Genomic DNA, 19,655 nt, shown 5'->3' with positions numbered 1-19,655 from the left:
GCTCCCTGGGATTCGTGTTTGCAGGGGGACACAGGATCCTAGTGCAAGTGGTGTGGCTCTGACCCTGGCCCTGCCACATCCTGCCTCCCTTGGCTTTTAGACCCATTATCAAGTCTTCAGTGTCTCTGGTTCCTCATTCATCACATGGAGATGATAGTAGCACCTGGTTCCTGGAGCTGTTGCTGCAGCGCATTCGTGCAAGTGCTATAGCCCGTGTCTCCTCCCGGTCAGTGGCGGGTTACTGGGCGCCTTCCCCTATAGCTCTGCCCCATAGGCCCCTTCCCCATAGGCTTGCCACTTTGTCATGGGTCTTTGAGGGCCAGTCTGCGGGACTGTGGCCCCAGTGTGAGCCCCGTCTCTTGACGGAAGCTTTCAAGCTCTGGCCAGAAGCGTGAGGCACCCCTGTGGTATGACCTATCACCACCGTTCATTCGGCAACTTGTGTTGATGCCTCCTTTGTGCGGGATGCTGTGTCAAGTGCTAGGGGCAGAACACTCTTCATGGGGCACAGACAGCACCGAGCGGGACTGGCGAGAAGGTATGGGCCAGAGGATTCATAGTTGAGAAGCTCTTAGGACGGAGGGTGCTTGGCACCCAACAGCGCGCCATTAACATCATTAAATAAATGCTGTGGTCATCTTTGGCAGCTGAGAACAGCCCCCATGGGGCACACAGCCAAGCCAGGCATGGGGGGCTCAGGAGGACATAACATGGGAAGCAAGAGGAGAAGATGGGGCCAGGCAGAGGGAATGGCCCAGAGGCAGCAGATCCCTGGCCCAGGTGGGGACCTAGGAGCCGTGTAGTCTGCCTGGGATGAAAGGCTTCATGGGAGCGACAGAAGGGGCTGAGGAAGCAGACAGTGGTTGGTGTGGGTCTGGGAGGCCATGTGCAAGGGCCAGCTGGATGGAACTGGATGGAACTCCTGGCCTGGGTTGGAAGGAGGGTGCTGAAGTCCCGTGAGGCTCCAGGATGCTGGTGACAACCAGCAGCCCGCCTCTGTGTTCCTGAGGCTGGAGACCAAGCATGCCAGGCCTTCCTGGACCTGTGGAAGATACAGGTTGGGGACAGGGCTTTGGCTTTCCACCTCTGGTCTGATCATAGCCACCAGTTTGATTCTAAACAGACTCTGGGTTTTCTTTCTTTGCAGATGTTGGAGGAGCTCCAGTGTTAGCAACGGGCAAGTCTGCTGGGGCCGAAATTGGTAGGTGCCCAGCTTCCTCTTTGTGCAGGGATGAGGCGGGCAGGAGGGGCAGGAGTGAGGGGCTGTGCTCAGAGCCTGGCGGGTTTCCTGTGGGTCATCACAGAACAGGGCAGTACTCACTTCCACATCCGCCCGAGGACTAACACAGCTTTACCCCAGGGGCACGGACCTGCTGGAGGGCCCTTCTCCAAAGGACCCCAGAGTCACCAGGCCTGCCCTTCTCCAAAGGGGCCCTGGAGTCACCAGGCCTGCCTTCCTCTGATACGCACCTCCAGCCCCCACAGTGCCCTGCACTCTGCCTGGCTTACCACTTCTCCCTCTACCTGCCCTCAAGATGGAGTCAGATCTCTTCCTTTGCCTTCCATGCTTACCACAGAGCAGGCAGGCAGTTAACACGTGCTCCGTTAATGAATTAATGCAAAAGCAAGTGAGGTAGGGCTACAGGAGGCCGGAAAAGGGAGCCATCAGCCTCTGGGAAATGACTCCCAGGGTTGAAGACAGCCGGATGAGGTTCCAGGAGGAGAGGATGGGGGGTGGGTGAGGGGTGGGGGCAAATGTGGCCCTGGGCTTCAGCGGATTGGATGTGGACTTTTCTGGTGACTTTGGACTTCAGCCTGAATGTGAAGGGGGCTGTAGAAGAGCTTTGCAGAGTGGTGACTGACGGATGGATACCTACCGTTCCATTCCTCCCGGCCCTGCAGACATCAAGTACGCCCTCATTGGGACGGCTGTGGGCGTCGCCATATTGGCTGTCTTCCTGGTCCTGAAGATCTGCATGATCAAGAAGCATTTGTTTGATATCGACTCCTCAGACTTGAGGAGACCAGGCTTCAACGGTAAGGGAGTAGCGACCTCTGGCCCGGTTCCACCCTGCCCAGACAGTCCCGGCAGCCCGAGGCCCCATGGGTCCCACCACCCCTGAAACTTGGCCAGAGAAATACTGAGACTGGGTTGGAAAGAAACGCAGAGGCCTCTCTGTGTCTCTCTCCATCTCTTCCTCTCCCCTCTTCTCTCTCTGTACTTTTCCATTCCTAAGAATCAGATTTCCTGGAGAAAGCTGGGGAAGGGAGGTGAGTTGGCTTCAGACCGAAATGGTTATTCCCGTATCCAAAAATGTGACCAGATAAAATGAATCCCAGGAGGTGATGAGGCTGGGTGGGTTGTGGAGATGCTGCTGAGGGGCTTTATTATTATTTTTTTTTTGGTCATAACCTGGGCTGGTCCTACTCAGAGCAGTGCTGTGTCCCCTTGGTCCGAACAGAGCTGGGCCAGTATGAACCCTGGCGTGGCTCTTGGTGTCCTTGTGGCACCTGCAGGGAAGCTTACCCCACAGGCCCAGCAGTCAGTTTGTGAGTTTTGATTGCAAAATACAGCACTGATTGGCATCACCTTTCTCTCAAGATGGAACTTGCAAAAGTCATCCCCAGTCCTGTCAGCCTGCTTAGTAATGGGATCACGATGCCGTTTTCCATGACATTTTCCCGAGGGTGAGGAGGAATGAGTCTCACCCTGGCTCTGGAATATAGGATCCTTACCCGCGAAGATATGCAGAAGGCGGGGTCGGGGCCAGGGAGAGGAGCCACGCCCCTCCAGGGCGTCCTGAGATAGCCCCCCCCCCCCGCCCCACTGCACGAGGGGCTTAATTAGTCATAGGACTTTGCTGACCATTATTTTTGTATCCCTATGATCACGAGGGGAGAGAAAGCAGCCTCTTCATCACATAGTGGGAGATGTGTTGGATCCCCTTAGACCAAGAGGGTCTGGGAGTGGCAAGCAGAGGGGTTTGATGAGGAGTGATGGGGGTAGGAAGGCTCTAGGGAAGACTCAGTTCGGTGTCCCGCTAAGGGGTGGCTCAGTGATGGGACCTAGATAGAGAAGCTCCAGCAGAGCCGAAGGAGAAGGGCGAGGAGCACTCTTAGTTCTGCCTGGCTCCTGCTTGCGTGGCACAGAGAGAGCCACTCCACTGATCACAGTGTCCCCTTCCTAATGCCCTGCTTTTTCCCTTTAGACACCGCCACACTAAAGAAGAGAGTCCCAAGGTAAGGTCACTATCATGGTAACTGTGGGGTATCATTCTCCCTCCTGTTTTATTCATTGTGCTTCCTTGCCTGTCATTCTAGCCTTTCCTGCCACTCCAAAATGCTTCCTGGGAGACTAGAATGCACCCCATACCCCCTTTTCCCTTCTCTGGTTCGGTGGGCGAGAGTCATGAAAGTGAGGGGCCACAAGGTACAGTAGCCAAAGGCGGTTTGAGCTTGCCTCTGCATACCCTCAGTTACATTCTGACCCACCTCCCCCACAGAACTCCCCAGTGCGTTCCCCCAGCACTCAGAATGAGGTCCCCAACCCTTGCCATGACATACTTGGGAAGCCTATATGGCCTGCTCCGGGTTACCTGGCTTCCCTGCTGCCATGAGCCACATTGCTCTTCTGCACAGAGACTATGTCCTCTGAGGGCAGTCCTGCCTCAGGACCTTTGCACTTGCTGTTTTCTGTTACATGGAATGATCTTCTTCCAGATAGCTGCAACTTTTGCCCTTCATTTGCTTCATATCTCTGCTTCAAGGCCACCATTTCATTTTAGATGGCTTGTTTAAACATAGAAACCCTTTCCCTTACCTAGCTTTATTTTTCTTCATATTACTTTCCTTTCACTGACATTATGTGATGTATTTCTTCTTCTGTTTCTTTTGATGGTTTTCCCCCTGAAGTGTAAGGTTCTTGAGGGTGGGATCTTTGTTTTCATCTTTGTAGCCCTGACATTTAGCACCATGCATGGAGCAGAATGGGTACTTTTTTTTTTTTTTTTTGAAAATTTCATTAATTAATTTATTTGAGAGAAAGAGATAACAAGTAGGCAGAGGGGCAAGCAGAGTGAGGAGGACGAAGCAGCCTCCCTGCTAAGCAGGGAGCCTGATGCGGGGCTCAATGTCAGGACCCTGGGATCATGACCTGAGCTGAAGGCAGAGGCTTTAACCCACTGAGCCACCCAGGTACCCCAGAATGGGTACTTTTATATGTGTTGAAAGAATGAATGAATGGGCTTTTGGGCATGGGCTACGTACTGAGCTTTGGGAGAAGACGGGCTCCCTTTCAGTCTGCAGGGGACACAGGCACATTCTAGATGCTTGTTGCAGGGTTTTGGGGTCGGGGAGGGGGAGCTGTGACATAGCTAAGCATGTGTTGCCTTGTGCCTGGGGCATACAGAGGGGTCCGGCTGGGAGGCAGGATGTCAAGGAGCTCAGGCAGCGCTGGGATTGCATACAGAGGGTTGAGAAGAAGTCCTGGGGTGGGGGAAAGAAAGAGAAGTGTACACAGAAGGCACGCTGATGTGTGTCAGTGTGCACATCGGGGGAACAAGCATTCCATGTAACAGGAGCAAATGCTTCACACGAAGGTCTGTAGAGCAGAGGCTGGAGAGGGGGTAGTCTTATTCAGGGTTTTGTATGCTAAGTGAAGGAGTCTGTACCCTGTCCTGAAACTTCTGGTCAATCAGAGGGATTCTACACAGAAGAGGGATGGGACATGGTTTCCACTGTAGTAGCATGGCAGGGGGCAGGGACATCTGCTAGAGACAGGGAGACCTGCAGGGAAGCCCTTTGAGGACCTCAGACCTGCTACAAAGCCCTGCTGGGCAAAGATCAGAGCGATCCTGAGGCGGCGGGCCCAGGACCTGGGAGCTGAGTGAAGGTGCAGCCACCAAGAGGGAAGAATCCAGAACAGGAAGGTTCCCACGCGGCAGTGCCCTTGGGAAGTAGATGGTGGAGCAGGTTCGGGCAGTGGGCTGGGGGGCTGAGATGGGGAGTCCTTTTTTAAACACAGTGAATCTGAGACTTCTGGAGACGTCCAAGTAGAGGGGGTGCTCCGGAAGGGCTGGCATGCAGACAGAGGTCTGGGCTGGGTGGGGTGGGGGGTTTAAAAGGGACCTGGGACCTGGGCTTTCCTCTAGTTCTGCCCCAAAGCTTAGCGCTCAGTAAGTGCTATAGCGTGTGTATGGGAGGAGGGGTGGATGTGTGGGTGAAGAGAGAGACGGATGCTTGATGACTCAGGGCTGAGCTGGAAGCGGATTTTCTCAAGAAGATCCTTTCTTCCAAGATACTTTCTTGAGGATCTTCCCTCCTTCAGATGTTCTGGTTTCTGGGAGGGGCTTCTGGAAGAGTGTTTCATCAACTCTGCCTCCAAGCATTGCCCCTCTTCTTCCCCAGCTCTCACTATCTCTCTGTCTCTCTCTCTCTCTGTCCCATCCTCTCCCACCTCCCTCCTCCCTCCCCCCACCCCCATGTTGTATGGCCACCCCCCAGGGGCCTGGACTGGGGTCCAGGACTCCTGGACTGGAGTGTGATTACAGTGACCATCGACTGTGTCATTCAAACCAGGACTTTGGGAGAGTGCAGAGGCATTGCTAATAACAGTGGTAGGATGATGGGGTAAACCTGGATAGTTCTCAGAGAACTGGAGCATGTGGTCAGCCTCAGTTTAGTGGGGCTGCGAGGCAGTGCTCTCCAGGTCCCACGATGGGCACACCGGTCTCCTCTTGCTCACAATGTCACCTTCTCTGCACCTGGGGTTCTCACGCCGGGGAAGGATGGGTGACCAGTCCCAGGGAGCTTTTGGAAACATGTGGAGGAATTGGGGGCATTACAGGCTGGGGGACCACGATGCCATGTGTCCCATGTCACATACACACCCAGACCCGCACTGGCTAAGGCGTCACTTTCCTCTTTATAGAAGAAACATGCTGAACAGCTCTCACGCCAACAAGTCCGTGAGACCACTTATGGGGGAAGGTTGAATTTCAGGTTGGCTGCCTCCTATAGTCCCTGTCTTTCCTTACCCTGAGGGGCCTTCTCACTGGGGCAGCTCTGTCTCCAGGCAGCCCTTGGGGGATTGGCGCGGCACTAGGTTCCGCTAAGGGTGCAGCTGGGACCCTGCGCCGGGAGAACATCCTCGTCCTGGCTCACCCAGGCGCAGCCTTCCTGCTGCTATGAGCTGGGTGCTGACTCAGGCTCTCCTACTAGAGAATGAAGGAAGCCTGACCTTCATCAGGGGTTCAAACAGGGCTCTGGGCCGACGGGGGTATGGGAAGCCATGGACTGAGTCTGGGAGGGTGAGAAGGATTAGCTCCTGACGTAGGGGAAGAGGGGAACTGGGAATGAATAGATGAGCCCCAGGCCTAGAGCCTGTATTGCCTTTTAGGGGTCCAGCTTGTCTCGGGGTGGGGAGTACAATATGGGAGTCAGTTTTGCGTAGATGGGGGATGTCTGTGATAGTGAAGACTCTGCCCACAGCATGGCCTCTGGGGCCCCCTGCTGGGCCACCTGCATGCCCCATCACGTGGGGTGGGGGCACCCTGGGCCTGTGGCTGCAGACTCTTATGGCCAGCTGTGACTCTCTGTCACGACTGAGGGGTCATAGTGATCTTCTCACCACCGACGGGGGTGGACGTGCTACCTTGGCCTTCCAAACCACCCACATGTATGGAGGGGCACTTTGAGTTAGGGTACTTGGCCTTGGAAACTCCCGTGGCCCCTAGAAGTCTCTGTAGACCCTGTTTCAGGGATATCTTCATCATAGAATAAAAAAAAGGGAAGCGTTCCCAAATCCTAATTTTCAATCCTGGGCATGTGTACACAGGGAGGGAAGGGAGAGATGCAGGGCAGGGGCCGGCAGGGGGTTAGGTGGAAGCCCTCCCCTGCTCTGGGATGTAGCCTCCCCCACCCCCACCCCACGTGCGGGGAGCTGTTCTTGGCACGGATCACACCAGAGCTCCTCTGTGAACAGAGCTTATTGGAGAGAAGGGAAGCACGCTTCAAGTTTCCAAAAGTAACACTAGATGGAGTCAGGCTGAGTCAGGAAGAAGTTAGACTGGAAAGAAAAAGCTAAGGACAAGCAAGTCATTCTCCTGGAGCAAAACTTTACATGTACTTTTTTTTGTCATGCAGGAATGATTTAATGAACACCCGATTCTCCTGTTTTGCAGGTCAAACCTCAATTTCTCTGAAAGGTGAGTGGTAAGCGCGATGGATCGCTGGTTCTGAAAGGGAGAAAGGCAGTGGCTCTCCAGAGGCGGCCCCCACGCAGGACAGGAGGAGATTGCTAGCCACAAGCCACGCATTCCTTGTGCCTCTCCTGGGACACCAGGAATCCTCCTCCTCCTCCTACTTCTCCTTCTTCCACTCCCTCCTCCTCCTCCCCCTCCTTCCTCCTCCTCCCCCTCCCCTTCCTCCTCCTTCTCCTCCTCCTTCTTCTTTCCCTTCCAGAAAGTCTTAATTTAGTGGTACTTCAGGAAGATTTAAAATGAAGCCGTAGGAACTTTGCCTGATTAAAGCTGAGAAAATGAGATTTTAAAAATAGGATAGTTAACTTTCTTTTATTTGCCCAAATTTTCCCTAAACGTCAGTCAAACCATGAACTTGCCAACTTAGTCCACGAGATTAAAAAAAAAAAAAAATCCAAAACTTTGGTGTCCTCAACGCTATTGATTTGACCAAAGTGTCTGTTTCCCCTATTACTTTTGGGTCTTGCAGTGGATGAGGTCTGAGTGTGCGGGGTTGGTCACAGGTCACAATTCCTAGGCCCACTTGCCTGTGTCTCATGCATCACCCACGTGCTCTCACCTTCCTTCTTTTTGAAAACTCTTCAAATCCGCCAAAGAGTTGAAAGAACAGTACAACGACATATACATATACTTAGATTCCCAAGTTAATAGGGCCCCACTTACTTTATTCTGTACACTTACATTTTTTCCTGACCCACTTAAAAATTAGTAGAAATATCACCCCTAAGTTAGTAGAGATATTTCACCCCTAAATACGGAACCAGGTGTCTCCTGCATAGTCACCATATGATAGCCACACCCAAAAAAATGCCCAGTATTTCAGTACTACCATTCCTTTCACAGCCCATATTCACATTTCTCTGATTGTTTCCAAAGAATCTTTATAGCTCTAGTCTTCCAAACCCAGATCCACGGTATTTGATTTTGTCTCTGTTTTGTCTTTTTTGTGTGTTGGACGATTCTGCTTTCTTTCTCTGCAGCACTGTCGATTTTGAAGTACTTTTGTATGATGTCCCGTCTTTTGGACTGGTCTGTTTCCTCATGAGTAGACGCAGATTGAGACTGTTGTCAAGAACACCACGGAAGTAACATTGCGTGTCCGATGTTGTACTACGTCAGGAAGCCCATGACGTGAGGGTCTCATGGTGGGCGATGCTGCCTTTGATCACTTTTTTTTTTTTTTTTTTAGTTTTTACTTATTTATTTTTCAGAGGCGGGGGAGAGCACAAGCCGGGGAGCAGCAGGTAGAGGGAGAAGCAGGCTCCCTGCTGAGCAAGGAGCCTGGTGCTGGACTCAGATCCCAGGCCCCTGGGATCATGACCTGAGCCAAAGGCAGATGCTTAACTGCCTGAGCCACCCAGGAATCCTTGCCTTCGGTCACCTGAATAAAGAAGTGACCTCTAGATGTCTGTGTTGGGGAGACAAATTTTCCTCTTTGTAATTGGTTGATAATCTGAAGGGTGATACTTTGAGACCATGTGAACATCCTGACCCCTCAGTGATTCCTCATCCAGTGATTTTGTATCTGTTTATATCCATCTTTGAATCAGTTATTTTATTGGGGGTTACAAAATACTGAGTTTCTAAGGGTAGCATCCCTTTTGCATTTAACAGCTGATATTCCTCTGGATAAAAAGACTTTTTCCTTTCCCCTTTTCTCTTTCTCTTACTTGTTGAGTATCATGATTGTGGATTTCAACATATTATAATTCATTGCCATCGCGGGTCTTTGTGATGCTCAAATTGTCCCTATTTTGTCCAGTACCGTCACTTCTTGGTGGTTATTGAGCATTTCCTAGATTTTTTTTTCTTCTTCTTCATTTCCTGGACTTCTGACACAGCACAGTATCCTGGGCTTACCTTGTACTGACTGCTCAGACCTGGTCACCCATGTACCTACCTACCGTTCCTCCTTTCTTTCTTTTTCCCCTTTTCCTTTCTTCCTTCCTTCTTCCTCTCTCTCTCTTTCTTTCTTTGATATGGAATAGCTTTTAGAAGCCAACATGTGGGCACAATGTGTGTTCATGGCTCCTGAGACATGACCCTCTCAATGGACAGAGTCAGAATATGTATGTTTAAACCACAAACTCATAAGGCTCTACTTAAGTTTTCCTCATACTCTATTTCTGTTTTTTCACCTCCAAAGTGAAAACCCTGTTCCATATAAATATTTTTGCTCTTTTTCTCTATCCTCTGATAGTAAACAAAATAATTCCACAATTACAACACTCTACAACTACAAATTTGCTTAGTAACTTGAAGATTTCTTTGCAGATTTCTTCTTAAATCTTCTTAGAATTTAGCTTAAAGAAGAATTTATCTAAATTCTTCTTAGAATTTAGCTTAAAAATAAATTCTTCTATAAATGAAACAAGATGGGATTGGGAGGGAGACAAACCATAAATGACTCTTAATCTCACAAAACAAACTGGGGATTGCTGGGGGGAGGTGGGATTGGGAGAGGGGGAGGGGGCTATGGACATTGGGGAGGGGAGGCGAACCATAAGAGACTATGGACTCTGAAAAACAACCTGAGGGTTTTGAAGGGTCAGGGGTGGGAGGTTGCGGGAACAGGTGGTGGGTAATAGGGAGGGCACGTTTTGCATGGAGCACTGGGTGTTGTGCAAAAACAATGAATACTGTTATGCTGAAAAAAATAAATAAAATGGGAAAAAAAACACATCTAAGAAATAATGTACAATAAGCTTTCAATATGGAAATATGACTATCAAAATGGAAGAATTCTATTTAATTGCCTCAGAATACTTAGGCATTGAAAATCTTTTGTATTTCAGAATCAATGTCATACTTACTAACAATTTTAGCATGTAGGGAACCAACCCTATGATTTCTTTTGTTTCCAAAAGTAGTTTGATTTGGTAGACAAGGTCAGTTTTTAAAGGGTTTTTGGAATCAGCGATAGTATCAATAAATTACCTACGTTTAAAAAAAAAAAGATAAATTCTTCTTAGAATTTAGCCTTCTCTCTGTACTGTTATATTCAAATTGAATTAATTATTTTCTCTGTGTGGTTATGCTATCAATTTGATACAGGCTTTGTTTCCATGTATATGCTATTTTAATATTTCTGTTCTTAGTTCTTTCAATTTATTTCTACTTTTTTGAGTTTGTAAAACATACCTATAGTTCAAAGATAAAAAAATATGTAAACAGGTGAACTCAGAGACGTCTCCCTCCCATACATGTCCGCTCTGTCCTGTCCCCACCCACTGCGTGGAGGTAACTATTTTCAAGTCTCGGTTTTATCTTCCCACGTTCTTTTCAAAAAAATATTTAATTAAAATTATATATATAAAATTTCCTTAAAATTAAAAAAATGTTTACATACATACATATATATTTTTCTAGCTCTTGTAAGGTTTTATTTTTTATTTGGATCTCTGATCCATTTAATATATATTGTGGTGTGTAGGATGACATATGGATCCAATTTTATCTTTTTTTCCAAATAGCAATCTATTTCAGTATCATTATCGAAAATATTATTTTCCCCGGTTTTATCTGCAATCTTTATTGTGTTCTAAATTTCTGTGTGTTCTTGGGCTAATCTTAGACTTTATATTATTGTTCAGTATTTGTGAGTATTCACGTGCTGGGAACACGCTCTTACTCATACGGGTTCCATGGTTAGCTCCACCATCTGGTGCACTCCCATTGTGTGTCTTATTCAGGGCACATTCTTGCTATTCTCTTCTAGCTATTCTTGAGTATTTGTTTTTCCATATGACCTTCAGGACCAACTCAATCTATCCATGGAACAAACACCTCCGTATTTTTGTTGGGGTTGCATTATATTCATGCATGAGACTGAAGACGATTGATTTCTTTACAATGTTAAGCAGTCCTTCATGGAAAGGTGAATCTTTCTGCAAGTCCATGTTTATGTGTCTGAAGAGTTTTTGGCTTTTGCCTTCTGAGTTTTTCACATTTCTTGTTAAGTTTATTCCTAAATATTTTTCTGTTTCTGTTGCTTTTATGAATGGAGTCTCCCGTTATGTCTCCTACCGGGTCATTGGTTGCTCATGGACTATTTTTGTATGTTAATGTTATAGTGACAGTCTTGCTGAATACTTTCATTGTATGTGTGTTCTTCTTGATTTCCCTGAGTTTTCATAATATTATGTCATCTGCCAAATTGTATTTCTTTCCCAGTTCTTATGCCTCTAATTGTTTTCTCCTCTCTGACTGCATTGACTAAAACCACCAATATTAAATAATAGTGGAAACAGTGCAGATACAGTCTCCCAAAGTCTCTTTCTCTTTCTCTTGATACCCAGCCCAGGTCTGCAGCCTGATTCACCTGCTGGTCCAGTCGGCAGCTACTATTCCAGCCTCTGTTCAACTTACCTTTCTTGTACATTGTGCCTATCTCTCTAGGGGCTGGTGACACACCTGTACATAGAGGAATGACTGCCCTGTCAGAGAACAAATTCCTCCATGGAGAAGCTCACAGGTTCCCCTTCCCCAGCTCCATTAGGAGAAGAAGGAGGCTGCCTTCTTGGTTTTCCCATCTTCTATAGACATCAGCATTCAAGAGCAAATGCTGCATAGATCCAGACACTTTGGATCTTCTTCTTAACAACATCCAAAAGGGCCCTTTGAACTCAGAACTTGTTAAAGATGTTAGAAGGGATGAACTTTCTGTTGAGCCCCTGGACCTCTGGACCATCCAACTTAAACTCTGATTTTTGGACTCACCACATTTTAAAGGAGAAGCACAAAAAACTCTCTTGGAACCCCTTTAGACTTCTCTGTCACCATCCTTGCTTGTTTCCAACTTGCTTATCTTCCGTGTTGCCTCTGCTGCCATCAAGCTCTATAACCCTGACCTCAATGTGTGTCCTTGGTCCTCTACACGTAGGGTAGGTACGTACTGTCTCTTTATGGCCTTTGGCTTGGCTTATCTCATTGCTGCTTCACTCTGCCTCATCTTTCTAATACTGTTGTCCTTTTTCCCATGTTAGATATCAAGACATTGAGACAACATGCACTATCGAATAAACAAGTATGCAACATTCAATGTAAACATAAATATGCCATTCTGTTAAAATTATGACTGTTACAGGAAATGGCAGTGAATGTTGGTGTGAATTCAGTCTCTGTGCATGAGGGTGTGGGTGAGGCCTTTAGTTGAAAGTGGCCATAGCAGTGGGTCTGTGCCCTACTTTCAGCCTGAGCTCTACTATATTGGGGTCCGGTTTGGTGACCTCATAATTTCTTATGTGTTCCTGCTTTTATGTAGATATAGAGATAGAGATAGATATGCTATGTGTGGACAAGTCTCACGCTCTATAACAGCACAAGTTCAGACTGGAATGTATAAGTTTCTAATTACATTTGCACAGGACTATCTACCTGGTTCCTTGTAGCATCTTCCCAGATTGGTGCAATCTCTTCAAGTACATAAAGTGGCATTTTCCAGCAGATATGCCTTTTAACCTTGGGGAATGACTTCTTCCCTTTTTCCACCAAAGTGGGTGAGGTTTTGTGGCTCAAGGTTTGGCAGGCAGAAAACAACCTCTCAGTTGAGCTCTATCTGAAAAGTTCCCCCTTTTACCTAGAAGCCACTGGTCTTCACATACTTTCTTTGTTGCAGAAGGAAATGTCTCACCTTGCTAAGATATGCTGATGAATTCTTTCATAGCTACTTAATTGTGTGTGTTGCATAAGCATATTCCATGATTAGTGAGAGCATAATCACTCTGTCAATGGTCTTCCTGATGGTTCTCTTCCTTTCCAGAGATGAACGAGTGATTGAGCTCTAAATGAGTGGCCTCTTCAGGAAAGGTTGGGCAGTCTGGACAGTTTCAATCTCAGGGATGTCATGAATTTGAACTTCCAAAACTGGTGATGGACCTTCATGTAGACCTCAATGACCAGGCCAAGTAATAGATGGAATAGAGTCTACAGCGTTTCTGTCCTGAAGGAAAATACCAATTCTCTTCCATGAGAAGCGGACTCATCAGAGGAAGGCATGAGCACTTTACCCAGCAGTAAGAAAGGATGGAAGCCAATAATCCACACTATCTTGGTCCTCCTTGGTGGAGTTGTTCATGATTCTGTGATAGCATTGTGTCCACATCAATGGAACCTACCCAGAGCAAATGGCTTACGGAAATGGGGACCAAAGTCAAGACACGGCCTGCTTAACACCACCATTTATCAACAGGTAAGCATCATTTTTCTAGAACTGATGGTCTTACCTTTTCAGTTGCCATAAGAATCCCCCCTGTGAATATTCAGGATCCTTGAGACATGAAGACTATGGGGTAGTCTCTGGTTTCAGGAATGAAAGACTGACCTTCCACAGAAAAGAATGGAGGACTGGGCTAGAATAAGAGGAAGGGGTCTGAATGGCCACGGAATGGCCTACAGCTTTGCAGCTCTGCACAAGATGAAGCCAACAATGGATTAAATGAAAAAGCCAGTGGTGTGCCTTATGGGACCCACACAGATGTAAGGGATTATTGTTGCTCTTAGAGCATTATTCTCTGGTTATTAGTACAAATGTGAATGGCTTTTGCCCAGAGGACATGACCGGCAGAGGCTTAGGAAACGCCCATCTTTTTATTACTGCCATCAACTAAAGGCTGTGTGGCATAGGCCTCGTTAACATTTCTCTCCCCCATACTCTTAACCCTGTATTTCTGGGGCTGCATTCTTGAATACTCTTTGCCTTTCCATTTCAGCAGAAATCCAGGTGGTTGTGTGGGCTGGTTCTCCTCGGATTGGGTTCTTCTCCTTGTGTGTGATGAAAGATGAGCAATATTTCAAAACACAGTGCTGTGTTATAATAATTTTCCTGGATTCCCAGGGCATCTTTTATCTGACTTGATAACAACGTAGTTCATTAGCAGCCTTTGTTAGCTGATAACCTAAAGCGGTAACCTGATACTCATAAGCAATTTTCTGTGTGTAAGATAGAATAAACCATCTTGTAAGGTATCTGTTAATTGATTTGCTTCTTTTAGCAGCATTTTAATTAAGACTTCTTGTTCATGAATGGCAGAGACATTTAGTTATTATGCTTCCTTATGCTTGTCCTGGTTGTGCTGGTCTCTCAGACTTGCCTGGACAGTTTTGAGGAGCCCTGGTCAGTATCATTGTGTATCACTGGCCAGTATCACTGTGTATCAGTATTGTGTGGACTGTTCCTCAGCTCATAGTTTGATGTTTTTCTCATGAAGGTGAATTTCTTTTAGGCTAATTTGAACATAAAATTGATTATAATCCCACAATAAGCCAAGTGTTCACTAGTGCTTACCATTGTTTATATAAATTAAGTTAGGCAGATCGCTGACAAATCTCACTTAAGTCTAATCTAGTAGGCTCGGTAAAAAGGAAAACTTTCTTTATAAAATAAAGCAAAGCAGATGTTTCTAGTTAGTGTGGGGCTGTTCAGGTTAGCCTCCCACAACCACTGTGCCCTTTGGATCTGCAGCAGAGACCACGAGAGTATTCAGCCTTTGTTTGGGGCAACTGTGGATCTGACTCCACTGTCCTCTCTTACCCAAGAAAAGATAAGCCCACCTTTGCTCCTTCTGTGGACAGGCAGGAGCCCTCGGGAGTGTGGCCTGAGCTCTCCAGGGAAGTGGCTCAGAGCTGCCTGTTAAGTCTTCCTAACAAAAACAAAGACCCACCAAGAAGCCTTACAATGTGGTTCTGATTTTTCAACCTTTCCTGAGTTTAAATCAGAAGGTGGTTCTTTTTACTGGCAACAAATTGTGAGTCCAGCACAATTGCTGACCAAAAAGGGATTAAAACAATGTCCAAGATTTACCCCCAATGTGCTCTGATGGGGGCATTTACAGCAGGCAGCAAGGGCTCTGCTGTCTGCCCCCGGTAGACTCACTCCAAGGGGAGATGTCATGTGGCTTCAGTCACATCATCCAGAAGGTGCTACCTGTTGCTACTGTAGATGATCCTCATTTCCCTGTCAGCCTTCTGGATGGAGTCAGGTTGGGTTGATGACTCCTATCCTACCCCCCCATCAGGCCTTGACCTGGGATCAAATTACCAAGGATTGAAATTATGCATTTTTATGCTTACTGACCCCAATGAAATATTTAAAAAATTTTTAAATGCTAGTCCAAAAATATTTTTTAGTTTGGAAATTTTAAATACTTTGAAAAATAACTTTTAAGGGATTCTGAAGCTGGATATGACTGAGTAGTATATCATTCTAGCCCTTCTGCCAATAACAATGATAAATTTAGTGCAAAATACAATAGGACAATGATTTGAAGTACTGATGAGCCTCTCAAAGCAGGCATAAGCCAGAGGGAAATTGACTCCTAAAGACGCATCGGTGAGCTCACATTTATTTGGCTCTACCCCTGAGGACATGTGCAGTTTACATTGTACACAGGGCAATGAGTGTGAAGAAAGTGGCTCTCTTACTGTGCCTGGAAGACAGAGTGGGGCTCATAGCAGTCATAGGGGCTAGACGTTTTGGGGAACAATTCTAGAAAGAAAGCAGTCTTAGAGGGGGAGGCCCAAAATCTGCTTTAGAATTCCCATAAATCCTTGACTAACTTCTGAACTGGGCATGCACACAGTGAAATTTGAAGGGGCGCAATGGAAAATGACAGTGTGAAGGCTAAAAATTGCTGAGCAGAGATTTCAGCAGTCGCTGTGCCATTGAGAGACAGTTCAAAGTCCAGATCCTGCCAGGTCAGAGGAGTGTGGTGTGATGTTCCTTTCATGTGCCAACTTGGCTGGGCCATGGTGTCTGGGTATAGGGGTAAACATTATTCTGGCTATTTCTGCGAGGATGTTTTTGGATGAGATTAACATTTAAATGGGTGGATTTGGTAAAAAGCAGATTGCTCTCCATGGTGTGGGTGGGCCTCACCCAATCAGTTGAAAGTATAAATGGAGCAAGAGACTGATCTCCCCTCAGCAAGAGGGTACTTTGCCAGCAGACAGTCTTCAAACCTGAACTGCAACATTGGATGTTCCCGTCTAGCCTGCTAGTCCAGCCTGAAGATTTGGACTCACCGGCCTCCATAATTGCATGAGCCAATTACAAAAAAATAAAACTCTTTATATACATATTATTTTGGCACAGATGTGAGAATTTTTCTAAGGCAGATAAAAATTTTACTCCTAAAACAATATTGTGCCTATGGCATGTCCAGCATGAAAACAGTCTGAGTAATAGTACTATGCATAATGGTTTTATCCCCGGGTGATTGACCTTGATGTTGGAATGGAAGCCTCTTCTTCTCTGGCCATTTTGTCCAAGTTTTGGCTCCAAAGCCAGGCTGCCCTTGGAGAGAATGAGAGAGAGAAGAAGAGCTTCTGCCAGCCTGAAGGGGTGGCCTCGAGTGATCTTGGCCAAGAGAGTCCTTAGGTAGGAAGGGGGACAGAGTGATATGTGAGATTGCTGTAGCAGGAAGGAGTGTAGAATGGCAGAAAGAAGTCCAGGGGGCCAGAACTGGCCCAGGCCTGGGGGAGGTGGCGGGTGGGGGTGCTGTGAGGGCAGCTGCAAACAGGGCATGAGTCAGACTGAGGAGGACCTGTGGGTATCAGGAAAGGTGAAATAAGTAGGAGGTCAAGGTGATGCTCACTCTCTTCTCTGACTTGGGAGTAGCTGGCTTAGAGAGGGCTGTTCCTCTCATTAGCTGGTGGAGCTGATACGGGGCAGGTCTTAAATCCTTTTGGGCACTTCTAGGAGTGGGGACAGCCACAGAATCCACACACTCTCGGCTTTACGTGTGGCTGTGGATCTGGCCTCACCCTGGAAGGAGGATCAAAGTCATAGAGGACTGCATGGACGTTTTTGTGCACTGAATTGTGTGGATGCCTTCCCTTGCCTCCCCTTGTAAGTCCTGGTTGAGGGGGCTGACTCTACTTCCCCAGAGAGGGGGTGGGCAGAAGAGCAGGTCAACAGGAAGGGGATTTGCTCTGGAAGACAGAGAAGATTTTCCATGGGTGAAACTTTTTAGAGAGGACACAATGTTTAAAAACAAATTTTCCGAAGTTTTGCCACGAAAAGCCTCTGATGTCCTATAAAGAAAGATGGGATGAAACATAAAGGGAATTAAGAGCGCACTTATCTCGATGAGCCCTGAGTAATGTATGGAAGTGTCACATCATTATACTGTACACCAGAAACCAATATAACACTGTATGTCAATTACACTCGAATTAAAAGAAGAAGAAGAAAACGGAAGAAGGATGCTAGCCAGGATGGGCCAGACCTGGCTTCGGATGGGGTCGTCACCCCCTTTCAGTGGCTTCCTACAGGAAGGTGGTAATGACTCACCTGGGTGAGGGAAGGGACAGTGAGGAAGGGGAGGAGGGACAGACAGAGGTGGCTCACACCTGGAGCCTGCAAGCCAGGCTGGTTGCTCTCTCAGACCCCACCTGGGGCTCGAAGGGAACCCCTCCACTGTGTCCCCAGTTCTGAGTGGGGAGCCGGAGTCTGTGTTCTAAGAGGAATGAGGGCAAACAACCAAAGGTCGTGTTTCAGGCCAAGGCCAAGGGAGAAAACTTCAGTGTGGTGTCACTTCTAAGCCTCAGCTGTTGTTCATGAGATCAGCGAGGCACATTTCCCAAAGGGAAATGTCTCTTTAAATTAATGATAATTTATAATATGTGCTTAGCGCTTGCCTGGCACAATTTTAACTCAGCGTTGTAAGGCTGCCTTAGCCTTTGCAGGATGGAAATGATGCCAAGTCCAAGGCTCACACCAGCGTCGTTAGGGGCTCAGGTGCTCAGGAGTGGAGGACTGCCGAGGCATTGAGCTGGGGCCGGGGCCGGGCCCGGCCGGGCCAGCCGGTGTCCAGAGGGGGCAGGGTGGACCATGGGGAGGACCCTAGGAGGACACCAGGGGCACTGATGACAGACAGCCCGGCTTGCCGTCATGGGGAAAGCCTGCGCTCTGCAGATGGATGTGGGCCCTGGTTCAGATGTCTGCTTGGCAGCTCCACAGCTATTTGACCTTGGGCGAGTCAGACTGGAAAACGGGAGCGGGGTGGGGGCTGGGTGATGGCGGCGGCAGCGGCAGCGGTATCTCCTCCAGGTCCACCATAAAGAGTAAATGACAGAATGAAATGCCCTGCTCTGTGCCTGGCACACACTTGACAATAGATGGCCGTCGCTTTTCTGGTTGACGACCTTCCGCCGGAGAAGACAGAAATCTGGGTGGAACTTCCCTTCCTCCTCTGGGCAACTGGAACTGGCTAATTGGGGTCTCAAAGTGCCGGAAGCCCATCACACCCAACTTTCCCTGCCTGTGTCTGTGTTCTAGGCCCTGCTCCCTTGGGCAGTCCCCTGGAGCTAGAGAGGCCCCTGCCCTCCCCCAGGCTGGTCCCAGGAGCCTCCCAGCCTGCAGGCTGTCTTCCTTGTAGCTGCTTGCCCAGCTGGCTTTGATCAGACTTGCACTGAACCACATTTCTGTCTTCATTTGTCCCTGTTTATGTTTCCTTGCAAACAAATGTCATGTCTTTCCCACGGGGCTTCTCTCTAGCCAGTTTGTTTTAACCCTGTGCAGACAGGGACAGCGTTTTGCTCTTCATCCCAGTCCTGTTGGCTGCACCCACTGAGCCAAATCCTGCCTGGGACCCAGAGGCTGGTGCTGTGCCGGGCTCCAGGATGGGCCCACTGGCCTTGCTGTGGAGAATCCGAGGGATGGATGGGTAGCAGGCGTGACATTTTGCAAAATCTTGCTTGTGGGTCTGTGTTTTATTTTATTTTAATTTCGTGAGTACTTAAATAAAAGTAAAAGTAAGCAATTGCTTGTTTTATTACATGTTTATTGCACAGAAATTAGAAAATAAACAAAAGGATAGGGGAACCCTCTTTCCAAGTATAAATGTTACTCACATTTTGGCATGTGTGATTCCTGACCTTACACGTGTGTGAGCATGGAGATATATGTAGACTGTGTTTTACCTAACGAGTATTCTATGGTATATTTTTTTACTTCCTACACTGTGAACATATTCTGCTTTCTTCATGAATGGCATTGTATTTCTTCATTTAGTTGTCCCATAATTTATTTAACCAAGGGAATCTCTAACTTTGTTAGGCATCCAAAGCAATCACAGAGAGGCCTTATTTAGACACAGGTTGCTGGCCCACATTGGAGCCAAGCCCAAGAATTTGTAGTTCTAACAAATTCCCAGGTGGAAGCTGATACCACCCAATCAGGTTAGCCCAAACTCCTGGCTTGGGACACAGGTCCCTTTGGAGCTTATGAGTGTAAATGACACTGCTGTAAAAACGGGCTAGCAACATCTTGGGCCTATCCCTCCTTCAGGATATATCTCTAAAGGCAGGGTTGTCGAGACAGATGGTATCACAGGCTTCAAGTTGTTGCTACGTATTGCCAGAAAGCTGGTTTCATTTATTTTTCTACCAGAGTCT

General features: G+C 47.6%; 1 protein-coding gene across 6 annotated transcripts in view; it reads left to right on the top strand.

The window, feature by feature from the left end:
* Positions 1-19,655, top strand: part of TMEM273 (transmembrane protein 273) — a 52,554-nt gene that overhangs the window by 20,899 nt on the left and 12,000 nt on the right. The window contains exons 2-6 of one of the 6 annotated variants that reach the window (XR_006821182.1): positions 1,148-1,201; positions 1,903-2,037; positions 3,210-3,240; positions 7,144-7,205; positions 13,021-13,449. Coding sequence is in view for 4 of the 6 variants with exons in the window: in XM_046026248.1 (XP_045882204.1) it covers positions 1,148-1,201; positions 1,903-2,037; positions 3,210-3,240; positions 7,144-7,205; positions 13,021-13,034 (296 nt within the window). In the remaining 2 variants the exon portion in view is untranslated. Of the gene's footprint in view, positions 1-1,147; positions 1,202-1,902; positions 2,038-3,209; positions 3,258-7,143; positions 7,206-8,239; positions 8,268-13,020; positions 14,541-19,655 lie in introns of those variants that run through there. The other 5 variants (XR_006821183.1, XM_046026249.1, XM_046026248.1 and 2 more) reach the window with 5 other exon arrangements.

Source organism: Meles meles, chromosome 13 (assembly GCF_922984935.1).
Source record: "Meles meles chromosome 13, mMelMel3.1 paternal haplotype, whole genome shotgun sequence".
NCBI lineage: Eukaryota > Metazoa > Chordata > Mammalia > Carnivora > Mustelidae > Meles > Meles meles.
Note: the sequence above shows the minus strand (reverse complement) of the source record. Positions and strands in the feature narration are given on the sequence as shown.